The 25532-nt window shown below is 41.1% G+C and overlaps 2 protein-coding genes across 3 annotated transcripts; both read left to right on the top strand.

The window, feature by feature from the left end:
* Positions 1-1274: 1274 nt before the first annotated feature.
* Positions 1275-13687, top strand: LOC100693693 (outer dense fiber protein 2). The gene is made up of 18 exons (XM_013270892.3): positions 1275-1388; positions 2743-2859; positions 3749-3888; positions 5075-5204; positions 5315-5446; positions 5527-5601; positions 5678-5749; positions 5841-5957; positions 6436-6495; positions 7506-7679; positions 8223-8332; positions 8697-8832; positions 8987-9097; positions 9253-9516; positions 9659-9759; positions 9953-10115; positions 11335-11460; positions 12452-13687. Exons 4-18 carry the CDS (start codon positions 5187-5189, stop codon positions 12596-12598), a joined length of 1806 nt encoding a protein of 601 aa, XP_013126346.1. The 5' UTR covers positions 1275-1388; positions 2743-2859; positions 3749-3888; positions 5075-5186; the 3' UTR covers positions 12599-13687.
* A 351-nt stretch (positions 13688-14038) lies between these two features.
* On the top strand, positions 14039-24468 carry gle1 (GLE1 RNA export mediator). Of its 2 annotated transcripts, XM_003444456.4 has the most exons (14): positions 14039-14224; positions 15502-15738; positions 15844-16002; positions 16453-16601; positions 16708-16768; positions 17063-17320; positions 17407-17629; positions 17817-17929; positions 19305-19517; positions 19729-20049; positions 20400-20504; positions 20739-20821; positions 20902-20965; positions 22647-24468. In XM_003444456.4, the coding sequence occupies exons 1-14, from the start codon at positions 14126-14128 to the stop codon at positions 22713-22715; spliced, it is 2154 nt and encodes a 717-aa protein (XP_003444504.1). In that variant the 5' UTR covers positions 14039-14125; the 3' UTR covers positions 22716-24468. The 2 variants fall into 2 exon arrangements, with proteins under 2 accessions (XP_003444504.1, XP_019221142.1); XM_019365597.2 differs by lacking the exons at positions 20902-20965; positions 22647-24468 and having other exon boundaries at positions 20739-20825.
* The last annotated feature ends 1064 nt before the right edge of the window (positions 24469-25532 follow it).

Raw genomic sequence — 25532 nt, 5'->3', positions numbered from 1 at the left:
TGCCCTTGGAAAACTTTTTTTGGTGCGTTAATGGCACAGTCGCTCATTTTGGGGCATAATAAAACATTTCATAAACGGGTTATTCAAAATGTCAAGAAGATTATCCAGGATACGCAGATAGGAAATAGTTTGGCAGATTGCAAACAACAATTTTTCATCTGTTTAGATAAGGTTTTACTATTAATATACAGTTTAAACATATTGGATTGACTTGTTTATATGACTTTATGTTAGAACTGTAAAGCACAGAAATGTGCAACCAAAATATAAAGACGTAAACCAGAGCTATTATAGTTGTTTATTTCTAATTTATTTTGAGTTTTTATTTTTACTTCAGTTTCTGTGCTGGTTTTCATTATTATTATAACAAAAAGCACTTTTGTCAGCATTGTAATTTTCAGAACATCAAAATCTCAATAAACACATTCACCAAACCTTAATGTATTTGTGTTAAAACATTTTAATATTAAACTAGTAGATTAATGTAAAAACAATATTTAATCTCAGCAAAAACTGCACCAAAGCGTCTTCAGGCGGATTATGATGACAGATTAAAACTATTTTCCCCGGTACATTTTTTTTGAAAGCTAACCAAACTAGTTTTAGTGAAATAAAACTAAACGAAACACTAAAACTAGCTATGAAAGAAGATTTGAGTTAATAAAAATAAAAAAAACAAGACTTTGCTAAATAATGATAATAAGGAGCTAAAAAAATAAATATTGTTTGATAAATACTTATCAAACATAAGTCAATTCAAAGTGTTTTAAAGACATATTGGTTGGTTATAAAAAATAACTAAAACATACGTCTTTCTTTTATGTTTTACATTGAACAAAATTATAAACGTTTTAAACATATTTTAACCAAATGGAAAGTTACCAAAATATTTTTTCGACTTAGGTTCAACGTTTCCGAGAAAGTTTTAGATGTGTGTTAGTTTTATTAACAGGAGATCGACATTTCGATTTAGCTTTCTCACACGAGTTTAGTTAACTGTAATAACCCTGATGTGAAGGTTTACCCACCTAGGTGAGTGTTACACCTGGGACAGGTGGCCACGGTCCAGGAGAACCCCGGGAACCAGGAGAAGCGCTTGTCTGCCGGCCAATGCTGAGTAACGTCGGCTTTTCTGAACGTGATCACCTCAAACCGGTGTCCGTGGGGGTTTTCAAACAGCTGAACGTTAACCCTTCGACCCCGAGCAGCGTGTCGTTGCGGCTGGAGAGCGCCAGCCGGCTAGGCACGGAGCGGATGTCCGTCCCGAGTGCTAACTCGTGTCCGCAAGCCCTGCACAGGATCAGGGTGTCCGTGCTGCTAGCTCCTCGGTCCTGTGCCTCCGCTGCAGCAGCCGCAACACACGCTTCACCGAGCTTGTGGGCACTGGGGTAAAACAGGAGCATAAAGGAAACGTACTGCACCGTTAATTGCCACAGCATGTTTGTTAGCAGCCACGCGCACATGGAAGGCTAACCACAAGCTAAGCTAACTGAAACTCTTAGCAGCTTTGTTTTTAGCCGACACAGCGCATGGAGCGAGAATCAATAACTGGCTGTCAGATATCAGCACAAATGATAAACCATATAAAACTCTGACCACTAAATTTTTGTGTACATTTATTATATCGTTTCGATTGGTGGACTTTGGAGCGGCTAGCTAGTATGAACGTGTTAGCTTAAGATTCGGAAGTGCCACAGAAATAAACAGGAAGTGAATTTATCTCTCGCTCATCTCAGACTTCGAACACTGCGGTGTTATTTAACTGGAAAACGGAAATCTACTTTAGCAGAAAAGCCATCAGTATACATGAACTGAATTTGAAAAGTAAAGCATTACGTTCATTCTTTTTTGTTTGTCTGGTTTTTTTTTTTTTTTTGTTATAACGGTTTTATGCTACGTTCACGTTACATGATTTAAAACGGAATTCCCGAAACCGTCACAACAAAGCTATCTGCTGCAGCTCCATTGTTGCTATAAATATGTAACAACTAATCTGATTTTATAAGGTTTAAGAGATAGATTATTCCTATTCGAATTGAAGTGTGAAACCATTTAAGAAGGGTATAAATTTATTTGGATTTTTTTCCGACACCACGTAAAGGCAGCGTGGACTTCACGATTACTTTTAATGGTTACCACGGACAACGCTTACACAAAACTTTCCTCTCAACCAATCACAAAGCGGAATCTTGCAAACGAGCCAATCATCAGGCCGGTCGTTTGTCAAGCCAAACAACCGTTTGCTCTACAGGGAGAAGCCGAGATTCATCTTGGAAGCAAACTGTGTATCATGATAAAAATCTGCTTTTTAATACTTGTTTTAACGGAACATTAATGAGCCCAAACGGGGTCTATGAGAATGAAAACCCGGGATTCACCTCCGTCGCCGCCACCGGTTCACCTCCACGTACTGGAGACTACACCTATACATGTTCACATGAGGAGGAGTCCCAGCAAAACCCCACAGGTTGCTGCACTTTATAGATTCAGGGGAATACTCCGAAGGGTTCGTAAATCACTTATGTAAGCTGATGTGAGGTGTAGTCACAGATTTAAATATCCACGATCTACAGGGACTGCTGATGTTAATCACATGTCGTATTTCTGCTGCACTGATTTGTTATTTTTCTTCTAGACAGCCCTCACCCCACCTTTTTACAAGCTTTCAAAGAGTTTCCAGAGGAACAGGACGCTAGTTAAGTCTTGAAGCGTTTCACCTGAATCTGTTTACCTTTTCTAAAGAGTCGGGAAAAAGGTGCCCAGGTGAAGGGCGATGGAGGCAGACCAAAGGTCCGGAAGCCGTGGATTCCTCCAGGAAGGCTGTCCTGCAGAAGAGATGTGGACTCCCACAAGTGCCAGGTCTCTTATTACTGTTCATCTCTGTTAAATGTAGTGGGAGCTGTGGAGAGGAAAGATTTTCTGGCAGCAGCTTGTTTTTTTAACAAGACAGATGTACTGAAAGTAGCAAAAAGACTACAACCAGAACCTATACTCTCATTTCAGGGCTGATTTACTAATTAACAAAGGTAACTGATATCCATTACCATGGACCACCCAAACTACCCACGCAAAGAGTATTCACATATCACTTTGAGCTTATATTCCTTATTTTGACATGTTAGATCGATGTTTTTCTGTTATGCTGTCTACCTGCCACTGATGGCACAATACGCACAACATAGGGCCATTTACAAGAAAAAGTAGAATTGAAGTAAAAGAAGTTGAATTTAAGCAAGACATAATAAAAACTTGAGGATCTTAAAAATGAACTCCAGGGCAAGAGAAAAATGTCATAAATATCCACAGACATAGAAAAAATAAAAATAGTGAGCTGAATAAAAGGAGTTGGATACATTTTAACCCACAAACACTTAATTACACGAAGAACGTCTGGCAGATGCCTGCTACATTGGCTAACGTAGCAGGCGTTAAAAGACTTCAACTCCAACAACACCCTGCACATCATAGAGAGCAAGTAGTTCCCCTCCTAAATAATATTTGTATATGACAGACGCGTCTGGTCAACCCATCACCGACTGGGATGTATTAATCATAGAGAGCCTAAGACAGGATCACCTTTTTGGCTTTAATTTGAGGATTAAACATAATTTTATCTTTTCTAAGACACAGTCGAGGATAGTTTGATGAACATGTACCTTGTTTCTTTTGGTAGGTGCAGCTGTTCTCAGTTTATTTCTGTCTTCTTTGAGGCTGATCCCTGAACCGTACTTCTGTTTGTTGTGATCAGACGAGCCGAGTGCGGCATCAGACAGAAAGTGGGATCAGGCATCAGAACGAAGCAGAGGAGCAGGAGGAAGAGCTGGATGCAGTGTCCAAGGACCTCAGCATCCTACTTAGAGAGCAAGAGACCTTTCGCCGTTTGAAGAAGTACGTACAGCTTCAGCAGTCTGACACACAAACATTTGTACTCGTGACCTCATATCCTGAGGACGTTTAACCAAAATGGTTTAGTAGCGTTTGAAGCCGATAAAGAATAAACATCACTTCTTGAGACATTTTGCTTTGTGGTGATGTTTTTAATTCCGGTGGATACTGGCTCTGGCACTGTCTCTGAATCTTCTCAACGGAGCACGAAACAAATGCTGAACGAATTCATGTTATAGCTATGATTAGGCAAAATGAATAATGAAATTAATGATGATGAGTGCCATTTCTGCTATTCCTATAATGTTAAAACTGCAATGGAACAATAAGCAAATAAATCTGATTGTTTTTTAATTTGGTAAATCTGCCAAAAAAGCTTTTTACTACAAAAGTCTTCTACTGTGATCTTTGCTGTTTCAGAAGTTAATGGGTGGCAACAAGTTTTTACACATTTCTTTGTAAAGCAGTAAAAGGAGGAGAACTAACAGTGATAGTGTGCTATTCAAAACAAACAAATAAAAATAACCAAAAGTACCTCCAAACTTGGGAGCTAATGTTCATAGATTAAGGTGTTTTAGTTAGTTAGTTATTTTACCATTTAATGGACTTAACCAGCGGTGTCAAACTCCAGTCCTCGAGGGCCAGCAGTCAAGTTCTATAGAGTCTTGCTAATGACCTACTAATTTTATTCAGGTGTGTTACAGCAGGGACACATGGAAAAGTTTCAGGAGACCGGCCCTTGAGGACTGGAGTTTGACATCTGTGGACTAAATGAACTAAATGCATCTCCAAGTAGCGCCTCTATTGGTAGAAATTAGTATGTCAAACACCTGATAAACTACCAGTGTGCATGGTTGCCAGCACAACACTGAGAAAAGTGGCGTAGCAGAAGGCTGCTCAGCCAGAATCAAGGTCGCCCTGAATAACTGCTGCAGCTTTAAACAGGTGGTGTGATTGATGCAGGTCAACTGGAACGCGGACTGGGTACCAGAGGAATCACACAGTGTTGACAGTCAGGGGAAGAGAAGGAGAACACGTGGATTTAGCACAAGGAAATACAAGTTTCAGCTTTCAGTGAATCCTGCAACGATACTCTAGTAGAGGAAATGAGAATAATAAGGCCAACTTTCACTCCAATATACTTTCTGCTGATGCACACAATGACATTTCAGGTCTGCTTTGTTTACAGGCCAGATTCTCGGGGTCAACACAGAGAGGCAGATGTGCTCCTGAGGGCACTCGTTGAAGCAGAAATTGACGGCGTAGCTGTAGCCAATCAGCTGACAGCTTTGAAGGAAACTATGGACAGCTTTGCCAAGGTAAAACCTGCACTGGAAGATATTTTACTGATAAATCAAGTGGATGAAGAGATGAGGCAGAAGGAATAGATTAGGACATGTTTGGATGCACATGTTTATTTATGTTTTAGGACAAGACGCCATCAAAACTGCACGCAGCTTCTCTGGAACGGCAGCAGAAGTTGTTGTTGGAGAAGATCGAGATGTTTGATAACACAAACCACGGCCTCCGAGAGCTCCTCAGAGAGTGGAGTGAACATGAGGTACAGGAAGAAGACACAAATTTAAGGAGTGGGACTGTCAGCGTGCCATTATTCACTCCTGACTTTTATTGTATCCGCAGCGGGAATCGCTGGTGAGGTCAGAACAGACAGACACCCTGAGAAAGAGACTGGCTGACAGCGAAGCAGAGAACATGGTGAGTGATTATCACCCGCTTATTACCTCATTTTACATCAGAGAAAATTTCTGAGAAGACGTTTCTTCTTTTGCAGCGCCTTCTGGCCAAACTCACCCACAAGGAGAAAGAGGCCTCTAAGCTTGCAGAGCATTTGGACTTTGAAAAGGTTTCCCACAACTAACTGATACCTCTCAGACAGACATGCACTTCCTTAACGATCTCTCCTGCTCATCCTCTGCTTCTCTCTCTCACTGCAGGACAACGTTAAGACGACCGAGGAGCTTTCAAGAATTCTGGAGTCAACTCGCAGCCACCTGGAGTCTCAGCTGAGCCGAGCAGAGGCAGAAAAGACCCGACTTGCCGCTCAGATTCAGGTCTGTTAACACAGAACACAATCATATGCATTAACACACTGGACCAGCAGACATAGACTACAACCAAAGACTTAAAAAACCCTTTTGATATTTCAGGCCACATTTACTAGTCAATGCAATTAATGCAATTGCAAAAAAATGCACAAGTGAAAGTGCAAAGTTTTGCAATTTAACTGCCAAAAATGCCACATGAAGGAGTCTAAAGACATATTTGGTGCAAAACCTGAGGTCTGCCATAGCAAATACTTTTAACACTTTATTTTCACCTACATCTACAATGCCTGAAAACAAGTTACACTGAATGAATACACGAAATATGATAAAATGGATCTTGTAAAGGATAAAAAAGTAAAAGTAAAAACACAACCAGACCATCAGCCACTGTTTGGCTTCCTCCAAACTCTAATTCATTCCACCTGTTTAGCTGTGAACTTCAGTAAACAGGATATATGACTAATCTTAACGCCTGTACCCTCAGGGTGAAGTTACTACATCCAGTGTTTACACTGTTCCAGACATCAACACCAACCCGATGTCGGTAATGACCATTGCAATTCCTGGAGGAATCTGCAGTCTGCTGAAAACAGCACAAAGTAGCAGGTCAAAAAAAGAGAAGACCCAATGAGGGAGCAAGTAATCTACTGAAATAATAATGCAGTGTAGGCACAGGCACAGGTTTCTCCCCAGAAACAGCAGTTAGGATCAGTGAGAGGCAGCTGAAGGAGAATCAGTATGTTCTAATATGAAGGCAAACTCCTCTGGGACTGTGTATGGATAAATGTGAGACATCTCTGGATCAATCTCACAGCTCAGAAAGAGGAGGGCTGATTTATTACAGCTGTATAACCTTGAAATCTGTGAGTAAGACCTAACTTATGTATGTGTAAGAACATGAAGCAATATTTCTTTGACTCTCATGTCTGTTATTGAAGTTATCGTGCCAAGTGTGTGCACTGCTCTTGTATTTCTTTTATGCATGGCATGCGAGGCTGCAGGTATTACATGTTGTACGATTGAGGTATCGTGACACGCTCTGTGAACGTTTGAGTCACACAGATCTGATACAGGAGGGAAACTTGTGAGGCTGCAGTTTTCATTATGGATGATCTCTGCGGAAATGTGACTAAAACCTGGAACAATGAAGCCTCCACCACGCTCATGTTCAGGCTTCATGAGTGTGGTTCAGTAATGGGTTTAGACTGGCCACAAATATACAAGTATTCACACCTTTCAGTTACAAAATAGACACTGAAACTCTTTCTTTAAGCCAAAAGAGGCTTTTTCCCAGGAAAAGTAAGTCTGCACAATGTTTTTGAAGTTTATGGCAGCACTTTAGCTGCTTTGTTTCCCTCGCCCTTGTTCTGAACGTATGTTTTCTTTCATGTCTCTGTTGTAAATCGTCCTTGGAACAGTGCATGTAGAATAAGTAACAACAAGAGTCTTTTGATGTGCACACTTTGCCAGTGAAGCAAATTCAGAATCCTAAACTCACCTTTTAGCATTCATTATTCTTTAAACCAGCTTTCCTGCTTCTCTCTCTCTCTGTAGAGGATGCAGCAGAGCCAGGAGCAGCAGCAGAAGGAGCTCCAGGTGCTTCAGGAGGAGCTGCAAACTCTGAGGGAGCAGAGGGAGGCCGAGGAGAGAAGTCTGGCCCTGCTCACCGAGCAGTCAGAGCAAGCCGAGGAGGCCGCCAGGCGGCTCGAGGACAAACTTCAGGAGAAGGTCAGTATGTGCAGCCCATGTGATTAAACCTGGTTAGTGGTTTCCTAAAGTCACACATTACCTACATTACATCCTGTGAAGAACTAAAAACTATTTTCCAATCCATATTTTTAAAAATCTCTTCACAGTATTCCGTCATTTTCTGGTATTGCGGTAGATGATAGATGGAGAAGGTTGTGGAGAAAACATGTTGGTTCCTTTGTGTGACTGTCACACCTCTGTGTGGTTTCTTCTGCATGCAAATGAGTTTTCTCAGCAGTGTCTTGTCCGATCACGTGGTTTATGCAAATCTGATTCAAAGGAGAGCCGCTTGGCCAAGTGGCAAGTTTCCAGTGAAACACACAAGCAACAGAGGTGAGGACTGCCTGCTGAAGGAGCAGCAGTCTGACTGAGCCTGTAACAGACATACAGGCATACTCTGTTCATTCTCTTTCACCTGTTCACCTTCTTGAAGGTGACTTGTTTATGAGGAGCACTTGAAATAATAAATAAGGTCAAAAAGAAAAGAAGAAAATGTGTGAGTGTTTTTGTTTTTTCTTAAAGGAGTCCCAGCTGGCTCAGGCTCTGTCCACATCCAGTGACTGGTGCCTCCGCCACTCCAAGGAGGCAGCAGCTAAAGGACAGCTAGAACAGGAAATCTCTGCTTTCAAACAGTGAGTGCATTCATGGAAACACTCATTTAGTTCTCCTTGTTTCTGTAAATAAATCGATAAATGTAGCCCAGCATCATCGGACAACATCTGAGTCACCCTGAAAATTAGAAGAAAAAAAAAAAATAGAAACCAAAACCTTCTTTGTATCTGGCGCTTTTTTATTTACTTTTTTTTTTTGGCACTTCTGTATTGGCTCCATTTTTCAGGCCCAGAGGGTGTCACTTGACACGAACTGGTACTGAAACTGAGGCTACTGACACTTTGGAGTTGCAGCATCTGTGTTATGGTCAGAAACTGAAACAATGTTACTTAGAAAATTGTGGTTGTTGAGTAAAGTAACCTTTTATACCTGTCTATGTCACAGTCAGGTGATCGAGCTGCACGCTCAGCTTCAGTCAGCGGAGGAGAAGAGTCGGGCGGAGAGGGAGGAGCTCCGGGATCAGCTGCATCATCTCAGTGCCGAAAACGCCTCCACCAAGCTGGACAATCAAAGTCTCAAGGTATGTTCAGGAGAGTTAGCAGCACGCTTTGAATTTGGTTGATATGAAATAAAAACTGTTAAAGAAAAACCAACATCTAATGTTGTTTCAATCTTCTGTGGTCTAAGGGAAATGTATTTGAGTGTAGTTTATGATAAACATGCATCATATTTAGAGTCAGCTGACGTCTTCTGAGGAGAAACAGCGAGGGCTTCAGTCTGAAGCTCGTCAGCTGAAAGCATCGATCAAGAAGTATGAAAACCTGGTGGAGAAATACAAGAAGAAGGTACAGACACACGCTCACTTTAAATACACATTTAACATGAAAGTCTGCAGGAAAGTCAGATGGTACTTTGATCTTACATGTTATAACTTTTAAAAATGACTTTCAGTCTCTGTGCTGAAATCGAACCCGTGTCGGGGTGATAAACCTCTCTGCAGGTCCAGCAGGCTCGCCTGGAGTCTGAGGAGTACTGCCTGAAGCTGGAGGCGGTGCAGAAGGAGGCGCTGGATGTACAGGTGGTTCTGGAGAGGGAGAAGGAGCAGGTGAGGCGGGAGCTGCTGGGGCGGCTCAGAGAGCTCGAGACTCTACCGGACAGATTGAGGAAGACCGAGCAGCAGCTCCGAGAAGCCCAGCAGGAGGCTGACGCACGTGAGAGGAGGAACATGGAGAATAACTCCGCCCTCTCTGAAGTCAGGCACAAGGTAGAGGTTTCATTCGAACCCAAAAGACCCAGCATACTTACAAATCCGGAAAGATTAATGAGTCTGATGAATATAATCCATGCACAGTGTGTCCAGGAACCCGTCATGGCTGACATGTTCCACTAAATGTTTTCCTTTGCAGGTGGAGCAGCAAGGCACTCAGCTGGAGACGCTTCAGCAGAGGAACCTGCTGCTGCAGGAGGAAAACAACGTCCTGAAGGAGAAAGTGTACAACTTCGAGAGGTAACAGTCACAGAGAAACTGCATTTAATGGACATTATTCTATTCAAGTTTATTTATATACCGCAGAGCCAAATCACAACAACAGGTGCCTCAAGGTGCTTTATATTGTAAAGATCCTACAGTAATACAGAAAAATCAGTATTATATCTGATCTTTTCCAAGCTGTGACACTAGATTTGTGTGTTGGTTGCAGGAGGCTGGAGGGCTTGAAGGCAGAAAACAGAGAGATGTCTCAATCTTTCGCTTCGAAGGAAGCCAGTATCCGCAGCATCCAGCAGCAGCTGGAGGAGAAGAGTCACGAGTGCAGCGTCCTGTCCAGACAACTGCAGCAAACTCTGGACGACGTACAGAAACAGGTACGGACACGTGGAGTCACAGAGGTCTCAGAGTTCTACAAAACATCACGCTCCAGAGGGGTGAATGGGTTAGTGGTCTGCAATGAGCTTAAAGCCAGAAGTGTCAGTATCAACACGGTGGCTCTCCTTCAACTTTTAAACAGCTACCAAGATGCTGCTGAACTGGTTGGTGGTGGGGTTTGGTTCACATCTACCTCACCCAACAAAAATCTTATAACAGAGTAACTGTTAAAGGAAATGCATGTAAGATAAATGATTTGACAAGTAGCATCACCCATTATCCTGGACTTCCCAAACTCTACAGTGTTCAGCAGTGACCTGGCGGATGTTAAGAGATTGCCATGGTTACTGGTGCTGAACACTTAAGCTTTTCTGAAGCAGGTCATGTTTGGAGTTTTGGTTTAAAATCAGCTGGAGGCTCCTCAGTGTCACTAACTCTTTTATTTTGATTTAATAGCTTTTATACCCGTCCCTGGATAGGGAGGGAGGGATGGATGTTTTATGCATGCACACTGTTGATCTGTATCTCACTAACGTCACTGAGTGAAGTCCTGCTGTGCAAACACTGACACACAGCTTGCACGCATTAACTTGGTGATGCAGAAGGTGTTTAAACTGCTGTTAAGTCTGCAATTAAAGATGTAAAAAATTTAGACTACAACTGAGATTAGAAAATCAGTCAGTCGACTTTGTTACTAGATACATTACTTATTGCAGGGAATATAAATCAGTAAATTTAATTTCACATTGATGTGGTCAAAAAATCGAATGATTTCCATCTCTCCTTCATTGGTCTGTGGGTCAGAGTCAGAGCTGAACACAGCAAGCAATCTTTAACTTGAGTGGTAAAACAAATGTATTAACTTATGATTGAGCAAAATTGTCCTCAAGTCAATTAAATCAGACTCTTTTTATATATTTGCTCGATTAATGCTGTTAGTAAGGTGTTAGTGCTGCTAATGTGGGTGAGGCTCAACACTTTGGTTGGTGTTTCTGTTCTGTGTTAAACTGATGATCCAGATTTTACACCTCCTCAATGTGAGCAGTGTCCACGTCCACACTGACTACTGATCATTGAGTTGAACTGGGGTAAAGACTAAAGCTTTGATTTACATGTTTGTACACACTCACTAAAGATAATGTCAAAGAAACTAAATCATCAGTTTTTCCCCGGAGGATTTTGGTGCTCATATGTTTATTTTTCATGTTCGGCCTTCAGGTAGACGATAGCATGCAGAGGGTTTTAGCCAAAGAGAGATCGTCTCAGTCTAAAGCCCTGGACCTTCAGAGCCAGCTGAGCCGAGCCAAAACGGAGCTGAGCCAACTGCAGCGAAACAAGGAGGAAGTAAGTCACCGATGAATACTCTGCACATGCAGGCAGGCTTAGATAAAACCAAGAGGCCAGCACAAACGTATGTCAGGAAAGCTCCTTCTGGCCCATTTGGGTCAGTGACAACAGTTCCACCAACCTTCTACAGCAGTCAGCAGAGGAGGTGTTTGAAACCTGTGGCAAACATGGAAAAAGGTGGAGCAGGAGTCACTTTTCACGTTTCGCTCATTTGCAAATAAAAACATAGTTAGGACCACGTGTTCACATAAAATATTTTAAGATTAAGGCCATCTAGCCTTTCAAAAAAAAGTTTAAAACACAGCAGCTCCTCCGTCACAGCTCACAGAGGAGCTCCAGCCTCGCGCAACAAGTGGCAACATGACGGAGACAGCGAGCTCAGGTGTTGTGAACGTAAATGTGTTTTCAAATTTCCAGCAGCAGCGCTCGTTACTATAATCACTATAAAAACCTTCACAGGTAAAAAGCCAATCAGGGTCCTTCGTTAAACCACCTGTTCAGCAATCATTAACATAAAGACAGTCATCCTTTCAGCTGCTCGCTGTTTCACACAGCAGAGTTTCAGGATGAAGAAAAAGCATGAAGAGAAACTCCCAACTCGGTTTCTCACTCTGGAAATCTGGAAGTCTTTGTAAACTTTGCTGCAGGCTGACAGCAGCTGTCCACTGTCTCTCTCTCTCTCTATTTCTCTTACTCTGGTTCATTGTTAATTATTTACCATCAGCTCCTGACCCATAAATGCTTTGAAGAACTTGCTGTTGCTGTGACATGTGTGTAAATTTGCGCATCACTCCTGTTTTTTTGTCCAAAGACACACAGAGACTCTTATTGCTTTCACTGGTTTTGTCCTTTTTGTAAATCTGGGTAGATTTAAGGCAGCTTTGGTACTGAAACTGAAACATCACATGATAATGATGCTCAAAGTTGTACAGGGGGGAAAAAAGGTGATGTTGTGATGTAGGAGTGTATCCCTGCTTTTGTTTCCCAGATGGAGCGACGCTTCCAGAGCCAGCTGCAGAACATGAAGGAGAGGCTGGAGCAGTCGGACTCGACAAACCGCAGCCTGCAGAACTACGTCCATTTTCTCAAAACCTCCTACGGAAATGTGTTCGGTGACTCTCTGCTTGGAAGCTGACAAGCAAAATTTATCCAGCCTGACCAGCAGTGATCCTCCTGAACTATCATACGGGCCATAAACCGCATTTATTAAAGGTCTGCTTTTGACTTTGTATGAAATTAATAAAATTGAATTTATGGATAAATTCTCAGTTATTAGTTGCCTAAACATTTTATTTATGTATAACTTACCAGTAACTTAGTCAGCAACTGCAGAGCCAAGATAAAAAGCTCCAATAAATGTTTTTATGATTTACAATATTCTTGCTGATTTACAAACATAAAAATGATGTGAGGTATATATTATAGCATTTTGTATTTTACACCAGAGTGTCATTAAAGTCAACGTAAAAAAAGAAAAGGAAAAAAAGACTTGTTTCATTTATGTTAGGAGGTACTTTTGGAACATTCTACCTGCATTGTAAGACTACAATGTAGAGAAATTGGACTACAAAACCAATGTTTTAGTTCACCACAGCATGTTTTTACCCTGTTGTTTTATGTGTGTCAGATAAACGAGAAAAGCCCGTGAAATATATCAATACAAAGACTGGATGTTTAAAAAAGAAGGAACATCCTGATGTTTGATGTTTGGTTCTATATGTTTTTTATTTTTATTTTCAGTTTCCAGTCCTATGATATCGGTGCGTAATTTGCACCCATGGATGGCTCAAACCTTCGAGTCTGTTCTGAAACGCTTACCTCATTCCTCATGCTGTTCAGAGCCAAACCCCACTTTTTTCTACTCCTCAGTACTACTTGGATTTTTATGAAGCAGCAGAAATGAACTCGTTTCTTGGTAGAATGCTGATTAAGTAAACTGGATAGTCGTATAGAAATTGGCCTATAGCGCAATATTACTAGAGAACCCTGCGATTGCACAATACGGTAATTTTTAATGAAACACATCTTATTTTCTTATGTTTTCCTGCTGAGTACTGAGCCAGTAAAACCCCTTTCTTCTTCCTTGTTTAGGATTTCTATGACTGCGAGTCAAACATCACAGTAAACATTAATTCATTATAATCCTACAGGCTCGAATGCAAGAATAGACCTTATCAATCCAAACGGAGTTATACTGAACCTTGAAAATACTTTGATCAGTTAATATAGCTCATAGTCTTGATTTAGAGAGTTTGTATAAATCTATGTTCTTCACGCGAAGCAACTGGAAAAGAAGCAGATTTTCTTACAGCAGTTCAACTGTGAATTATAGGAAGGCGTTTTCTAATTTCCTTTCTTAATAAAGGAAAGTGAACCTCGGGTTACGTCACTCAGGAATCTTTCTAACCAAAACGGACTGTGGGAACCTAATAAAGAAATTATCATAGTTAAATATTAAAATAGTCCATAATAGAGTTATCTCTATCATTTTGTAATGTGTGATTATACAGATGGCAAAGAAATAAATATATAAATGTCCCAGATGGGAACTTAATAAAGTCTGGTGGTTTCTCTTCGGATTGTATTTTATGTAACGCCGTATGTCGGATTCAAACTTGGCTAGCATTACTGCTAATCAGTTGTAGTTTTTTTGTGTTTCGCGATGCCTTCTGAAAGTCTACGATGGGAAACTTTGCAGGCCTTGAAAAATTCACCAAAGGGGAAAATCTCCTTCGACCCGTTCTGGTTGGAAAGGGGAGAGGTGAGTTGCCGCCAGGTAGCTAAAAAAACAACTAGAGCTAGCTAAACGGTAGCTAGTTAAAGTTAGCACGCTACGCTTGTTTAAAATAATCACTACAAGGGTGAGTTTTATTCAAAGTGACAATTTAATCATTTAGATCAGGCAGTAAGACTTCAGCTCAGAGGCTAATCAATAAACAGTGGTTGAAAACAAAAGGTTGAGAGGCATTTACGCAAATAACGTAGTATAGTTACGTACTTTTTATTTTTAATCTTCAGATATCCGTTTATGGATTTTCTTCAAATGACTACTTTTATTACTACTTTTATTTGACAGATAACTAATGTGACTTCCGTTTATAAACTGTGAAGCCTATATATACACCTATATAGGTTTTTATGTACATATATATATATATATATATATATATATATATATATATCTATCTATATCTCGCAAAGACCGCGATTAAAATTGGCTGCAACTCGAGGTGTGGACGTGCACAGCAGAGTTGATCATTGCTATTGAACCCTGCTGCAAACACTAACAGTATAACTGTATTTAATTATTACTTATTGCTAATTTTTCTAACCACTTCATCAGTAGGACTTTCTTTGAAAGGTTTTTATTCTATTATTTTTTAAAAGAGCAAAGTTTATTTTTATTGCGCTTTTCGAATTTGGGAGGCTGAATTCCATTTTAGTTTCCAGATTTTGACACAAGGGCAGTGGACAATAGTCAACTATAATTCCGCTCTTCTTGTTTGCGGTGGTGACATGCAGGCTGTCAGATGAGGTCAGGCAAGAGTCTCTGTACACTGTGAGGTTCACTGATGACATTGTGAGACTGTAGTGAGGAGGGAGTAGGTGGCGGTATAGGGAAAAGGAATGTGTGTGCTTGAGAAGGAGACGGGTGCAACAGTTTGGATGTAAGGAGCAGAGGTAGTGAAGGTAGAGGAGCTTAAACCATCCAAAGAAATGGACAGCACACAAGAAAGGGGAGGCAGGGGGACGAGTGTCAGGGGTGATTTGAGACAGATTTCTGTTGTTGAACTCCATGTTTATAAAAGCAGAGGTATGAACTCACTGATTCCTCATGAAGGTGTTTACATGTGTAAGGCTTTACCTGATGTTTTTACAGACAGGGAAAATCCAGTGTGTTTGATGTGTTTTTGTTTTGATTAAATCATTTCAGGCTTTAAGGAGTCCTACTTTCTGAAAGGATATGGCAACATGAGTGATGCATACAGTTTCTGTGCATAAACCATCTCTAAATGAAGCCCGGTTGTGTTCTTGTAGCCTCTTTTAGCAGGTTGTAAAGACTCCCCAAGCTTGTCCCCAATCGCTGGTGTCATATTGGAGCGTCTCAGCTCAGCGCCCCTGCAGAAGTCATTGTCCTTCCTGGGCTCCAGATCCGGAGACTCCAGCCCTGTTCTCTCAGAAGTCTCCATTTCTTCTTCCGGATCTGTCCCCGATGTCAGCGCCAGGACAGCTGCATTTTCTGCAGCAGCGTCTGTAAAGAATGAGCGAGAACAGGCAAGTCCTTAATGTCTCTTATGTGTCATTTTGTTAAATAGTTTTCCAATTTAACTGAATATCTGACCCTGATGGGTTTTTTTTCCTCATGTTGATGCTCTGTAGACTCTTAGTGATAAGGTGAAGGATGAAAGTCCAGAGGCAGATGTCAGTGGAGTTTCCAGTCCTACGTCATTACCTGCCATTTCCCTCCTGTCTCCCAAAGCAATGGAGATGGCTGGCTGTATCATCAAAGTTCAGGAGGAGCATCGAGAAAAGGCTAAGGTTCAAGATTGAGTGTGTTTTTTATTTTAATTTTTTTTAACTGAGAAACAGGTTAACAGTGATCATGTTTTTTTTTTTTAAATTTAATTTTATTTCCAAACCAAACTTCAAATGTTTTTTGTTGTTGTTGGGTTTTTGTTTTGTTTTTTTAACTCCTCTTATGATTTTTGTCAGTAGCAGCTTGTGTTATTGTATTTGTTTGCTTTCAGCTTTTGTTTTTAGAAACTAACATGTAATCTAAACATTATATGAATATGTTCAGGTTTTCTTGTTAAAGTTTATGGAAAAGCATGTAATGTTAGACACTTACACATTACTGGAAATGGGTCTAAACGTCTTCATACTAACCTCTGTTGGCTTACTGATCAGTTATATATTTTGCATGTTGACCCCTGCGTACTATATACTTGGTAAGGGTCTCACTGGACTGTCTTCTATCTGTCGACTCAGTTGGCCCTCAGGGTGCGGCAGGAGATGCAGGAGAACCAGGTAGTGGCGGTGGCGAGTGCCGAGTCAGAGCAGCTGAAACGCTTTGAGGAGCTCATGGAGCTGAAGCAGAGGCAGGAGTACCAGAGTATGAGGGACATGATGGAAAGAGAGTAAGGGGAATCATGAAGCATTTGAAATGGTTATAATGCTTAAAAATGTCTGAAATTTCACATGTGATTAAACACCTGGTCTGGTTTTCCACTTCCTGTACTGCAGAACAAAGGAGAGCATCGGGCGTCAAGAGAAGTTGAAGGAGGAGCAGCGGCGCAGAATAACGGTAAGTGGAAAGTTCAGGAAACGTGAAGCTTAAACCCATGTTTGTCAAGTTGTTTACGGAAGTCTTTAATTTTGCTTGTTGAACTTGCAAAAATTTTGCATGTTCTGTCTCAAAGTTTGAAACCGATTGTGAGGTGCTGGATGTGCAGAGCTCTGCAGCAGGAGAAGTAGATGCTGTTTATTTTTGGTAGTCTGCTGTAGTAATGATCTCCTGCACATACAGGGGAATTTCTTGGGCTTAGTGGGGTAGAAAAAGTTTTCTCGTTCCTGCTCATGCTTTTTGTTTGTCCGTCAGCTCGTCAACCTACGGCTGAGGGAGGCGGAGCAGCAGCGTCTTCGCGAGGCAGAACTCGAGAGGCAAAGGCAGGCGGAGGGCAGGGAGCGACTGCGTAGCCTCAACAGCATCCAGGAGGAGATCCTGCAGCTCAACCAGCTGCTCGAGCCCTCCACCCAGACCAAGACGGACCTCCCACCAGCCAGCCTCAGCTCCTACAGCACCCGAGGGAACCAGCTGTGCTCCCAGGTGTCGGAGGTGGTGCGAAAGACTGCAGAGGTCGGTTTACATCGAGATTTTTAAGGTTTATGCTCCTCCTAATTTCTGCTTGTACTCATGAAATACGTGTGTTCTGCCTATTTCAGGGCGACTTCCCCAGCTTGGAGGACATGACTGTGGCAGAGCGAGCCCTGCACGAGATGAGAGCGCTTATTCGGCTGATGCAGGAGGAAGCGGCCAAGGTTCGAGAGAAGAAGAAGAAGGAGCAAGAGCAGGAGGAGGAGCGCAGGAAGCAGGCGGAGTTGCTGGCGAAGCAGGAGGGGGAAAAGAAGGCGGCACAGCTGGCCAAAGAGAAGGCACAGAGGAAAGGTGATGAAGGAGAAGGCTTAGCTGCGTCATGCATCTGTACAGCTGGAGGAGTTGTCAGCAGCTTGTGCACAAAACAAAACATCCTGTTTGCATAAAATAATTTGGAGAATAATTATAGACCAAAGTATGGATTTTGACTAATTTATTTAATTTATTTCACCATTTCATACTGAACCTCTTCCTGCAGGGCTGCAGAACAGCGCTGAAGACGTCACGCTGAAGTGGTACAAGGATCTGCAGGAGGTGGCTACTCGGTGCGCTCAGTCCTTCGAACAGCTCAACTCTGCAAAAGATGGACAGGTGGGTTTGTTCACATCCAGATGAAAGACTTTGAGATAACGGAGGAAGGACTGTGACATTCTTAAAGGTTTTAACCTACAAAGGTCCCAACAAAGACCATTCCAGCAATATTTTAATTTAATAGATTAATGGATTCACTACTTAAAGAATTAATCCAATGGTCCAATGAAATGGACTTGGTTGGTGGTTTCTGTGTCTTAACCACAGAATGACTGTTTGTCTGTGCAGGCTTTTACTTTAGGATCTGGACTTTGAACTAGGAATTATTTAAGTGATGACCTTAAAGATCTCAGTCCTGGTTCTTGTATCATTACTGGTGCAAATGAGAAATATGTTTTAACACTGCAGGTCACTAAATTCTCAGGGACATCAAAAGGAAATTTAGTCCTCTTTTAATAACTCGGTGACTGGCCTCTTTCCATCATTCTACAAGCATGTTTCCTTGTTTGATATGAGGTGTTCCCACCTGACCCACTCAGCTGAAACGTATTAAAAACAGCATTTGGTCATTAAAAATCCCCATTTAGCTTTGACACTGAGTGTCTTCTGAGTTATAGGCTCACCAATTACGCAAGGACCAAAACTGCCAAAATGAATACAAAAGATAAAGTAAAAAAAATATACTATTGCAATTAAATTAGTTCACGCAAATATTTGTATAATGAATTCATGAAATTGATTTCTTTCTTTGTTATTTGCCTCCTGTTATGGCTCTCCTTGGACAGGGCACTCTATTGTTCAAAGTCTATACAGCTGTTTGTCCTTGAATAAACAAATAAAATACAATAAATAAAATAAAAATATTTATCAAATAATAAATAAAATAAAAATAAATGAAAGCACAGAGGAAAAATTAAAAGGGAAGGAAAAATAAATAAAATTAATTAATAAATAGCAAAATTTACATGGGAATAAAAAAAAAAAAAAAAAAAAAGATACTAAAACTGAAAAGTAAAAAATAGAACATGTAATAAAATTACTGAAAAAATATCAGTTTTCACATTTCATAAATTGATGCCCTTTTTGTATTGCATTCAGAGGATTTAATAGTATAGCTCTGTAATTTGTAGTTATTTTTTTAATATAAGTTGAGTCATTTTTTTAAATTTTTAAATATCATTATTATTATTATTATTATTATTATTATTATTATTATTATTATTATAATTTTTTTTATTTATTTTTTTGGCCTTCATTTTCGAGCCTTTATAACTTAATTATAGGAGCTGATGGTGTGAAATAATCTCTGTTTGAAAACTTTTACATTTAATTCTTTCATTAAAACATTTATGCAAAAGCCGCTCAGACACAAGCTATGGTCACACGAAACATCTTCACTGTCTGTTTATGACTCGAGTGGTTTAATTTCTCCCAGACAAAGAAACTGAAGCTGGAGCTCCAGAAAGCTGCCACCATCCCTGTCAGTCAGATCGCCAGCAACTCGGGATCGCAGCTCCGAGAAATCTTCGACAAGATCGACAAGCTTCTGTCGGGACGGCCGGTCGTGTCTGGGGGGAAATCGGTGTCCACCTCACAACATCCGCAGGGTCTCGAGTTCGCCAGCTACAAACTGGCTGAGAAGTTTGTGGTGAGTGTGCGCACAAAACGACTGATTCGACACAGAAGTCTGTTTTTTGGTTGTTGTTTTTTTCTGAAGTAATGCTTTGTTAATTTAATATATTTTGTATTTGTGTGTTTGTATAAGCAAGGAGAAGCTGTGATATATATATATTTTTTCCCCCCAATTATTATTGTTATTTTTTTAATATCTTTTATTTATTTATATTTTGGTTGTGTAGAAACAAGGAGAGGAGGAAGTGGCGTCTCACCATGAAGCAGCCTTCCCCATCGCCGTGGTGGCTTCTGGAGTCTGGGAGCTGCACCCTCAGGTGGGAGAGCTCATCCTCGCCCACCTGCACAAGAAATGCCCCTACGCAATCCCTCACTACCCTCCGATGAAGGAGGGCACGCCCGTGGATGAATACCAGAGGATTCTTGGTTACCGTGTAGATGACTCTGGGGTCGAAGGTCAGGACAGTTTCTTGAAGAGGATGTCCGGGATGATTCGCCTCTACGCTGCCATCATCCAGCTGAAGTGGCCCTACAGCTCCAAACAAGGGGTAAAAACTGTCCCACTTCCTGCTTTTTATAATGTCAAACAAGCAAAACTTCAGACCGAGGAGGCGGATATTTCTCCCTGATTCTTATTAGGAAACGAGAAAGACTGAAGACGCAGTTTTAAAAAAAACAAACAAACAAAAACTAACTGGGGCAAGAGAAGATATTGGCTTATTTCTGTGCATCAAGGAGGTTTTCTGGAGAATTGATTGGTCTCAATCATTGGGCGTAACTTACTCTGGAGCATCTTAGTTACCATGGCAATGAATTGTCCAAGGCTAAACCTAAAGTTGCCTATAATGTCTAAAAGTCCCTCACTTTTTCAAAAATGTATTTATTTTTTTTGTTTCAGCCCGTTCCTCATGGTCTGAACCACGGCTGGCGTTGGTTGGCTCAGATGCTCAACATGGAGCCTCTGGCAGACGTCACAGCGACTCTGCTGTTTGACTTTCTAGAGGTGAGTCTGGACACATCCTGCACATTATCAGGTGTGTTTGTTGCTTCAAACAATCAGTGGCTTGCATTACCAGCCCATGAATTTGAGGCAAAGTAGTCAGCTGACATGAACCATGAAAAAGTGTCAGGTGAAATGACCACAGTCCCTGAAACTCTTTAAGCCTAATTCTAAACTTCAGTTTGTTTGTCGCTGAAAGCAGCTGTGGATGTAACGCCTGAGCGTTGTTTCCTTCAGGTTTGTGGGAATGCTCTGATGAACCAGTATCGGAGCCAGTTCTGGAAGCTCATCCTGCTACTGAAAGAGGAATACTTCCCCAGGTAGAAAGCATGTTTTAACAGTAAACATTTTACCTGCAGCAGTCATGTGAGAGGTTTAACCTAGAAGTGTTTCTGTGCAGGATTGAAGCGGTGACCAGCAGTGGACAGATGGGCTCGGTCATCAGACTCAAACAGTTCCTGGAGGTATGTGACACCCCCCCCCCCCCCCCCCCCCCCCCCCCCCCCCGACATGCTGTGAAGTTTGGATGTTAGCTCAGTGCATCCTTAAAACAGACATGTGCAGACTGTAAAAGGAATTTATGAGTACGTGGGCAAATCCCAAGCAGTCTCTGCTCTTCCAAATAAAAAGATTGATAACACTGATGAAAAGTGACTCCTGCTAGTTCTATGGTACCACGATTGCATCTGAGAGGAGGGAAAGTGGACATACTTGACAAAGGAGGTTTAATATGGAGCTGCCAGGCATGAGAATGAGGGGAAGACTACAGCGGCGGTTCATGGGTGTATTGTGACATGCAGAGGGCTGGTGTGACAGCAGGATGGTGGGATACTGTGAGATGAAGGCAGATGATCCGAAAGAAGATGATGAGCAGGTGTCAGTTTGTAGTTATTTAAAGAGAGGGCTTTTCAGTGTACACAAACACGTTCCCGTGCAGTCCTCTGGGAAACGCAACAGGGAAGGGAGCGGCAGGAAAACATGGAAAAGCATCAAATAAACATCCAGCTTGAAAACTACAGACGGTATCTGCAGTGGAGACGACGTTTTTATGGTCTGCTTCACTTCAGCTCTAAATGTTTTTTTGCCGATATTAGATGGTGGAGAGTGAAGGGAAAAAGCTCAGTAAAGTTCCTCGGGTCAGATTCGCACCCTGGCCACTCTGGCATATGGTCGCCTGCTCACCCCGTGAGACCAGTTGTCTCATACTTTAGACACCGCCTCCATCAACAGACGCTCTCTGCAGGTAGACAGGCTGTCCGAGGCTCCCTGCGGTTTTCCAAGGCACTGCCAGCGAGAACCATGCTGAGCCCTTCGGTCATCACAGGTCTGCAGCCGTGAAGCTGCGACTGAGCGAACAAACCACACGATGGTTAGAAATTGCTTCAACAACAGCAGGGCTCATTACTGTAATCTATTAAAAAAAAAAAAGCCAGTAAGAGTTTAATAAGCTGTTTGGTAAATGTGGAAGGGAAGCGTCTGAAACTAAACCTGCAGATTAACGGCTTTAATATCGATCTGCTGTAAACTCAGAGAGAAATATTTCCTTCCCTGATAAAACTCTATAATTCCATGCTTGGTTTTTCTCCTTCTTGCACCTCCTATAATTCAAACTGCTGAATTATTCAGAAATAAAATTAAATAAAGGCCAAAAAGAAGTTGATTTACAATTCAAAGTGCTGCATGGCAAACAGTAAAACTGTTAGGGGGTAAATAATGATTGTAAAACAAAAGTGAACAATTAAAAATGGTGTAATATTTATAGAAACGGGTGTAAAGTAGATCTAGTCTGGATTATGAGGAGTGTTTACAGACTTGTGGCCTAATCTACTTGAGCACTTATAAGTGATGTGTTAGAAAAGGTTTGACTTCAGCTACAAGTCTCATTTTAGAGACTCTGACTTTGAAAACAGACGGAGCAAAAATGGCTCAAAGGTTTGAGAAATTCTGTAATATTTGAACTGAACTGCATGACGCTGAGCTGGATTAAAACTTTGGAATTAAGTTGTTTTCTCACTGAGCTGAGTTTAAACATCAGCTCAACATTTTAAGGGGCTTAGTGATGAGACGCTGTCTGTTATTACACATGGGTGTACCAGTGCAGCATTATACTTTTATTTAAATGATTGTTTTTGTGTTTTATCTCAGACATCGCTGCAGAGACGCCAGATCAGTCCGCCCAGAGGCCAGCTGGGCTCCGGATTCTGGAGGTCTTGACCGATGAGGAGCCGCGCTGGGTGACGACGCCATTGTAGGATTGAATTAGGCAGAAATGGATTGAGAGCATCTGTGAGTGGAAAGGGGGGAAAAAGTTGTCCTGTGGTTTTAGTTTTTATCTAAATGAGCACACTGACGACACACACTGGAAGCCTCACGAGTCCTCTGCGTTTGTGAGGTCACATTTTTGAGGTCACATCTGCTTCTGCTGACCTGAAGCAGATGTGATCCTGGTACTGACTGAGACCTGTGGGGTACTTTTAACCTTAACTTCATTGACTGCTTTTCTGCTGAAATTCTTGAGCTTAAGGTTTTTTTTAAATTCCCAGGTGTGTCGAGTCATTCCTCCTAAAGAGAGACATTTTCACAGCCTTTCACATTAAATTATTTTGCTGATTCAGATAATATTTTAATAGTTTACCTTCTTGTTTTTCTCCTTTTTGTGGCACAAAAACAACAAAATCTCTATTGCAAAAATAACTGACCAGTTTTAAAGTGTTTCAGCTGCACAGACACCGGCGAATGTCGTCTAATTTGTCGATACTTCGGTGCATTTCCACCATTGCTGCTCATGCATCTATCGCCTTACTCACGTATAGTCTGTTTAGGCAGCTGGCAACATTTGGTCATTCAGATCTCTGACATACTGGAACAAAATGTGGTGAGAGCAATTAATAAAAACTGGATTAAAAACTACTGAAATCAAAAAGTGAAACAAAATTATTTGTAGATGAAGTAAAAATCAAATGATTGATGCTTTTAAAGGTTCTTCTTGAAAATCCCTCTGTTTTTTAAAATGCTTTAAAACCTTCCAAAATTGAAGCTATCAGCAGAACTGCTTTGACTTTATCATACTTTATTTTAGAGATGAAGAGAGATCTGCTGAAGTTAAACTCAGGCTGGGCTCTAATTCTGTGCAATATCAATTTTATACCACCAGATGGTGCAGTGAGTAAGTTTAACCTTTATTTAACCAGGTAAAAACACAGCCTGACAAAAGGCAAAGCTTGTAGAGGAAATGATAAAAGAGAAGCAGCACACATCTGTTAACACTTCAGCAACGCTGCTGGTAAAATGCTGCCCCCTGGTGGTGAGGGGTTTAGATTCTGCAGAGGGCAAATTACAAAAATTACCTTTAAAGGCTGATCTATTAACATCTGACCTGAAGAAGCAGATTCAAGTTGATGTCAAAAGATTTTGAGTCGAAGCTCATGTCCACGTAAACACGGTCACCTGAACATCTGCTCAGGCGGGCAGATGTGCCTGCTTTGGTTTCTGAGTGGAGTGAAACATGGGGAAAATGAGGACGTGCAATGACGAATCAGTGACGTTTCCGGTGTCGTCGTTTTGTTTACAGCTCTCAACACTATTAGTTTGATCATCCTGAGGAGAGAGAAGCTGCTTACTCACAACGTTTTAGCAGAGCAGGTAGAAATCGGTTTATTCAGCCTTAATATTTTCTGTTCAAATCAAATTGTGTCAAACAATTTGGACTTTTTATTTATTTCCTCACTGTGTGGAGCAAAAATTCATGGTTTGAAGTGTTGTTTTAAATCATTGTCAATGACAGAAACCAAAGGTTCGATGCAGAAATGATCGCAGACTGTTTTGTAAAGTGAAACTCAAAGTGATTGTTTTCTGAATGTAATGAAGAATAAACAAATGTATGTGTACCAGAATTGGTGCAGTCTACAGGAGTTGTCGAAAATGTGTAAACAAATGAAATAAACTCAATCAACACTTCAGTGGAAAATTTCCCTTTTGGATTTCTTGCTTTTGCTCAAATTTTTTTTTTTTTTTTTTTTTTTTTTTTGCTTTAATCTTCTAAAATGAGATTATTTGGGGCTTGGTTTTGTGTATTTTAAACTGTCTGACATGACATTTTGAGCAAATTTGCAATGTACAGCTGTCAGAAGTTTATATGCACTGATGAATTAATGCAATTTGGGGCTTTTAATGATTTCTTTTCCCGGGGTGGAAGGAATGTGCAGCATACATCTTTCCACACAATATCAAAACTGGAGATGTTATTTTACTATTGATCTCTGAGAGCTCTGTTCTTTTTATCTTAGCTTCCATTTAACTGAACCTCTTCAAACATGGCAGCTGTGTTTCACAGGGTTCCGGTATGTTTACTGCCAAGTTTGAGGTCATTTGGATGAACTGTTCTTATCATATTTTGGCTAAAGGTTGTTCTGTTTGCAGTGTTTTATCTGCAGTGACTGCTCCCTGCCCCACTTTGCATGTGGGGGGCTCGACATGTTTGTCTTCACAAAGATCCAAGACCTGCTGTGATGTGTAGTTTGGAGATGGTGGCACGGCTCTTTTCCACAGTGAAAATCCTGAGATTTTCACTGGGAGTGACCAGGATCAGGAAATAAGTATTTCGGAGGCCGGGCAGTTTGGATGTGTGCAGAGGAACGATGGTAGATATACTGGACAGAGGAAGACACAGCAAGAAACATGTTGAGTCCTTCTAGAGAGATGATTCATAGATTTAGCGAAGGACATGCAGACGGTTGACGTGACAGAAGAGGATGCTAGGATGGGTTGAGATGGAAGCCAATATGGCGAGCCCTAAAGGAACGCCAGAAGACAGAAAGTGAAGGTGCTGACACAGAGGAATAGTTTAAGGTTTAGGGTTTCCAGGAAGGCCTTCATAGGGGGACATAGTCCTAAAAGGAACCTAATTCATTATGCTACAAATAAGGTGTTAATTTGTATTAAAATGTCCTAAAATAATTTTTCTTTAGATTTTAAATGCTTAAAGTAGATAAAGTGAGACTGAAGTGTAATTCAGTAAAAACTGGTATTCAA

The sequence above is a fragment of the Oreochromis niloticus genome, linkage group LG12, assembly GCF_001858045.2.
Source record: "Oreochromis niloticus isolate F11D_XX linkage group LG12, O_niloticus_UMD_NMBU, whole genome shotgun sequence".
Taxonomy (NCBI): domain Eukaryota; kingdom Metazoa; phylum Chordata; class Actinopteri; order Cichliformes; family Cichlidae; genus Oreochromis; species Oreochromis niloticus.
Note: the sequence above shows the minus strand (reverse complement) of the source record. Positions and strands in the feature narration are given on the sequence as shown.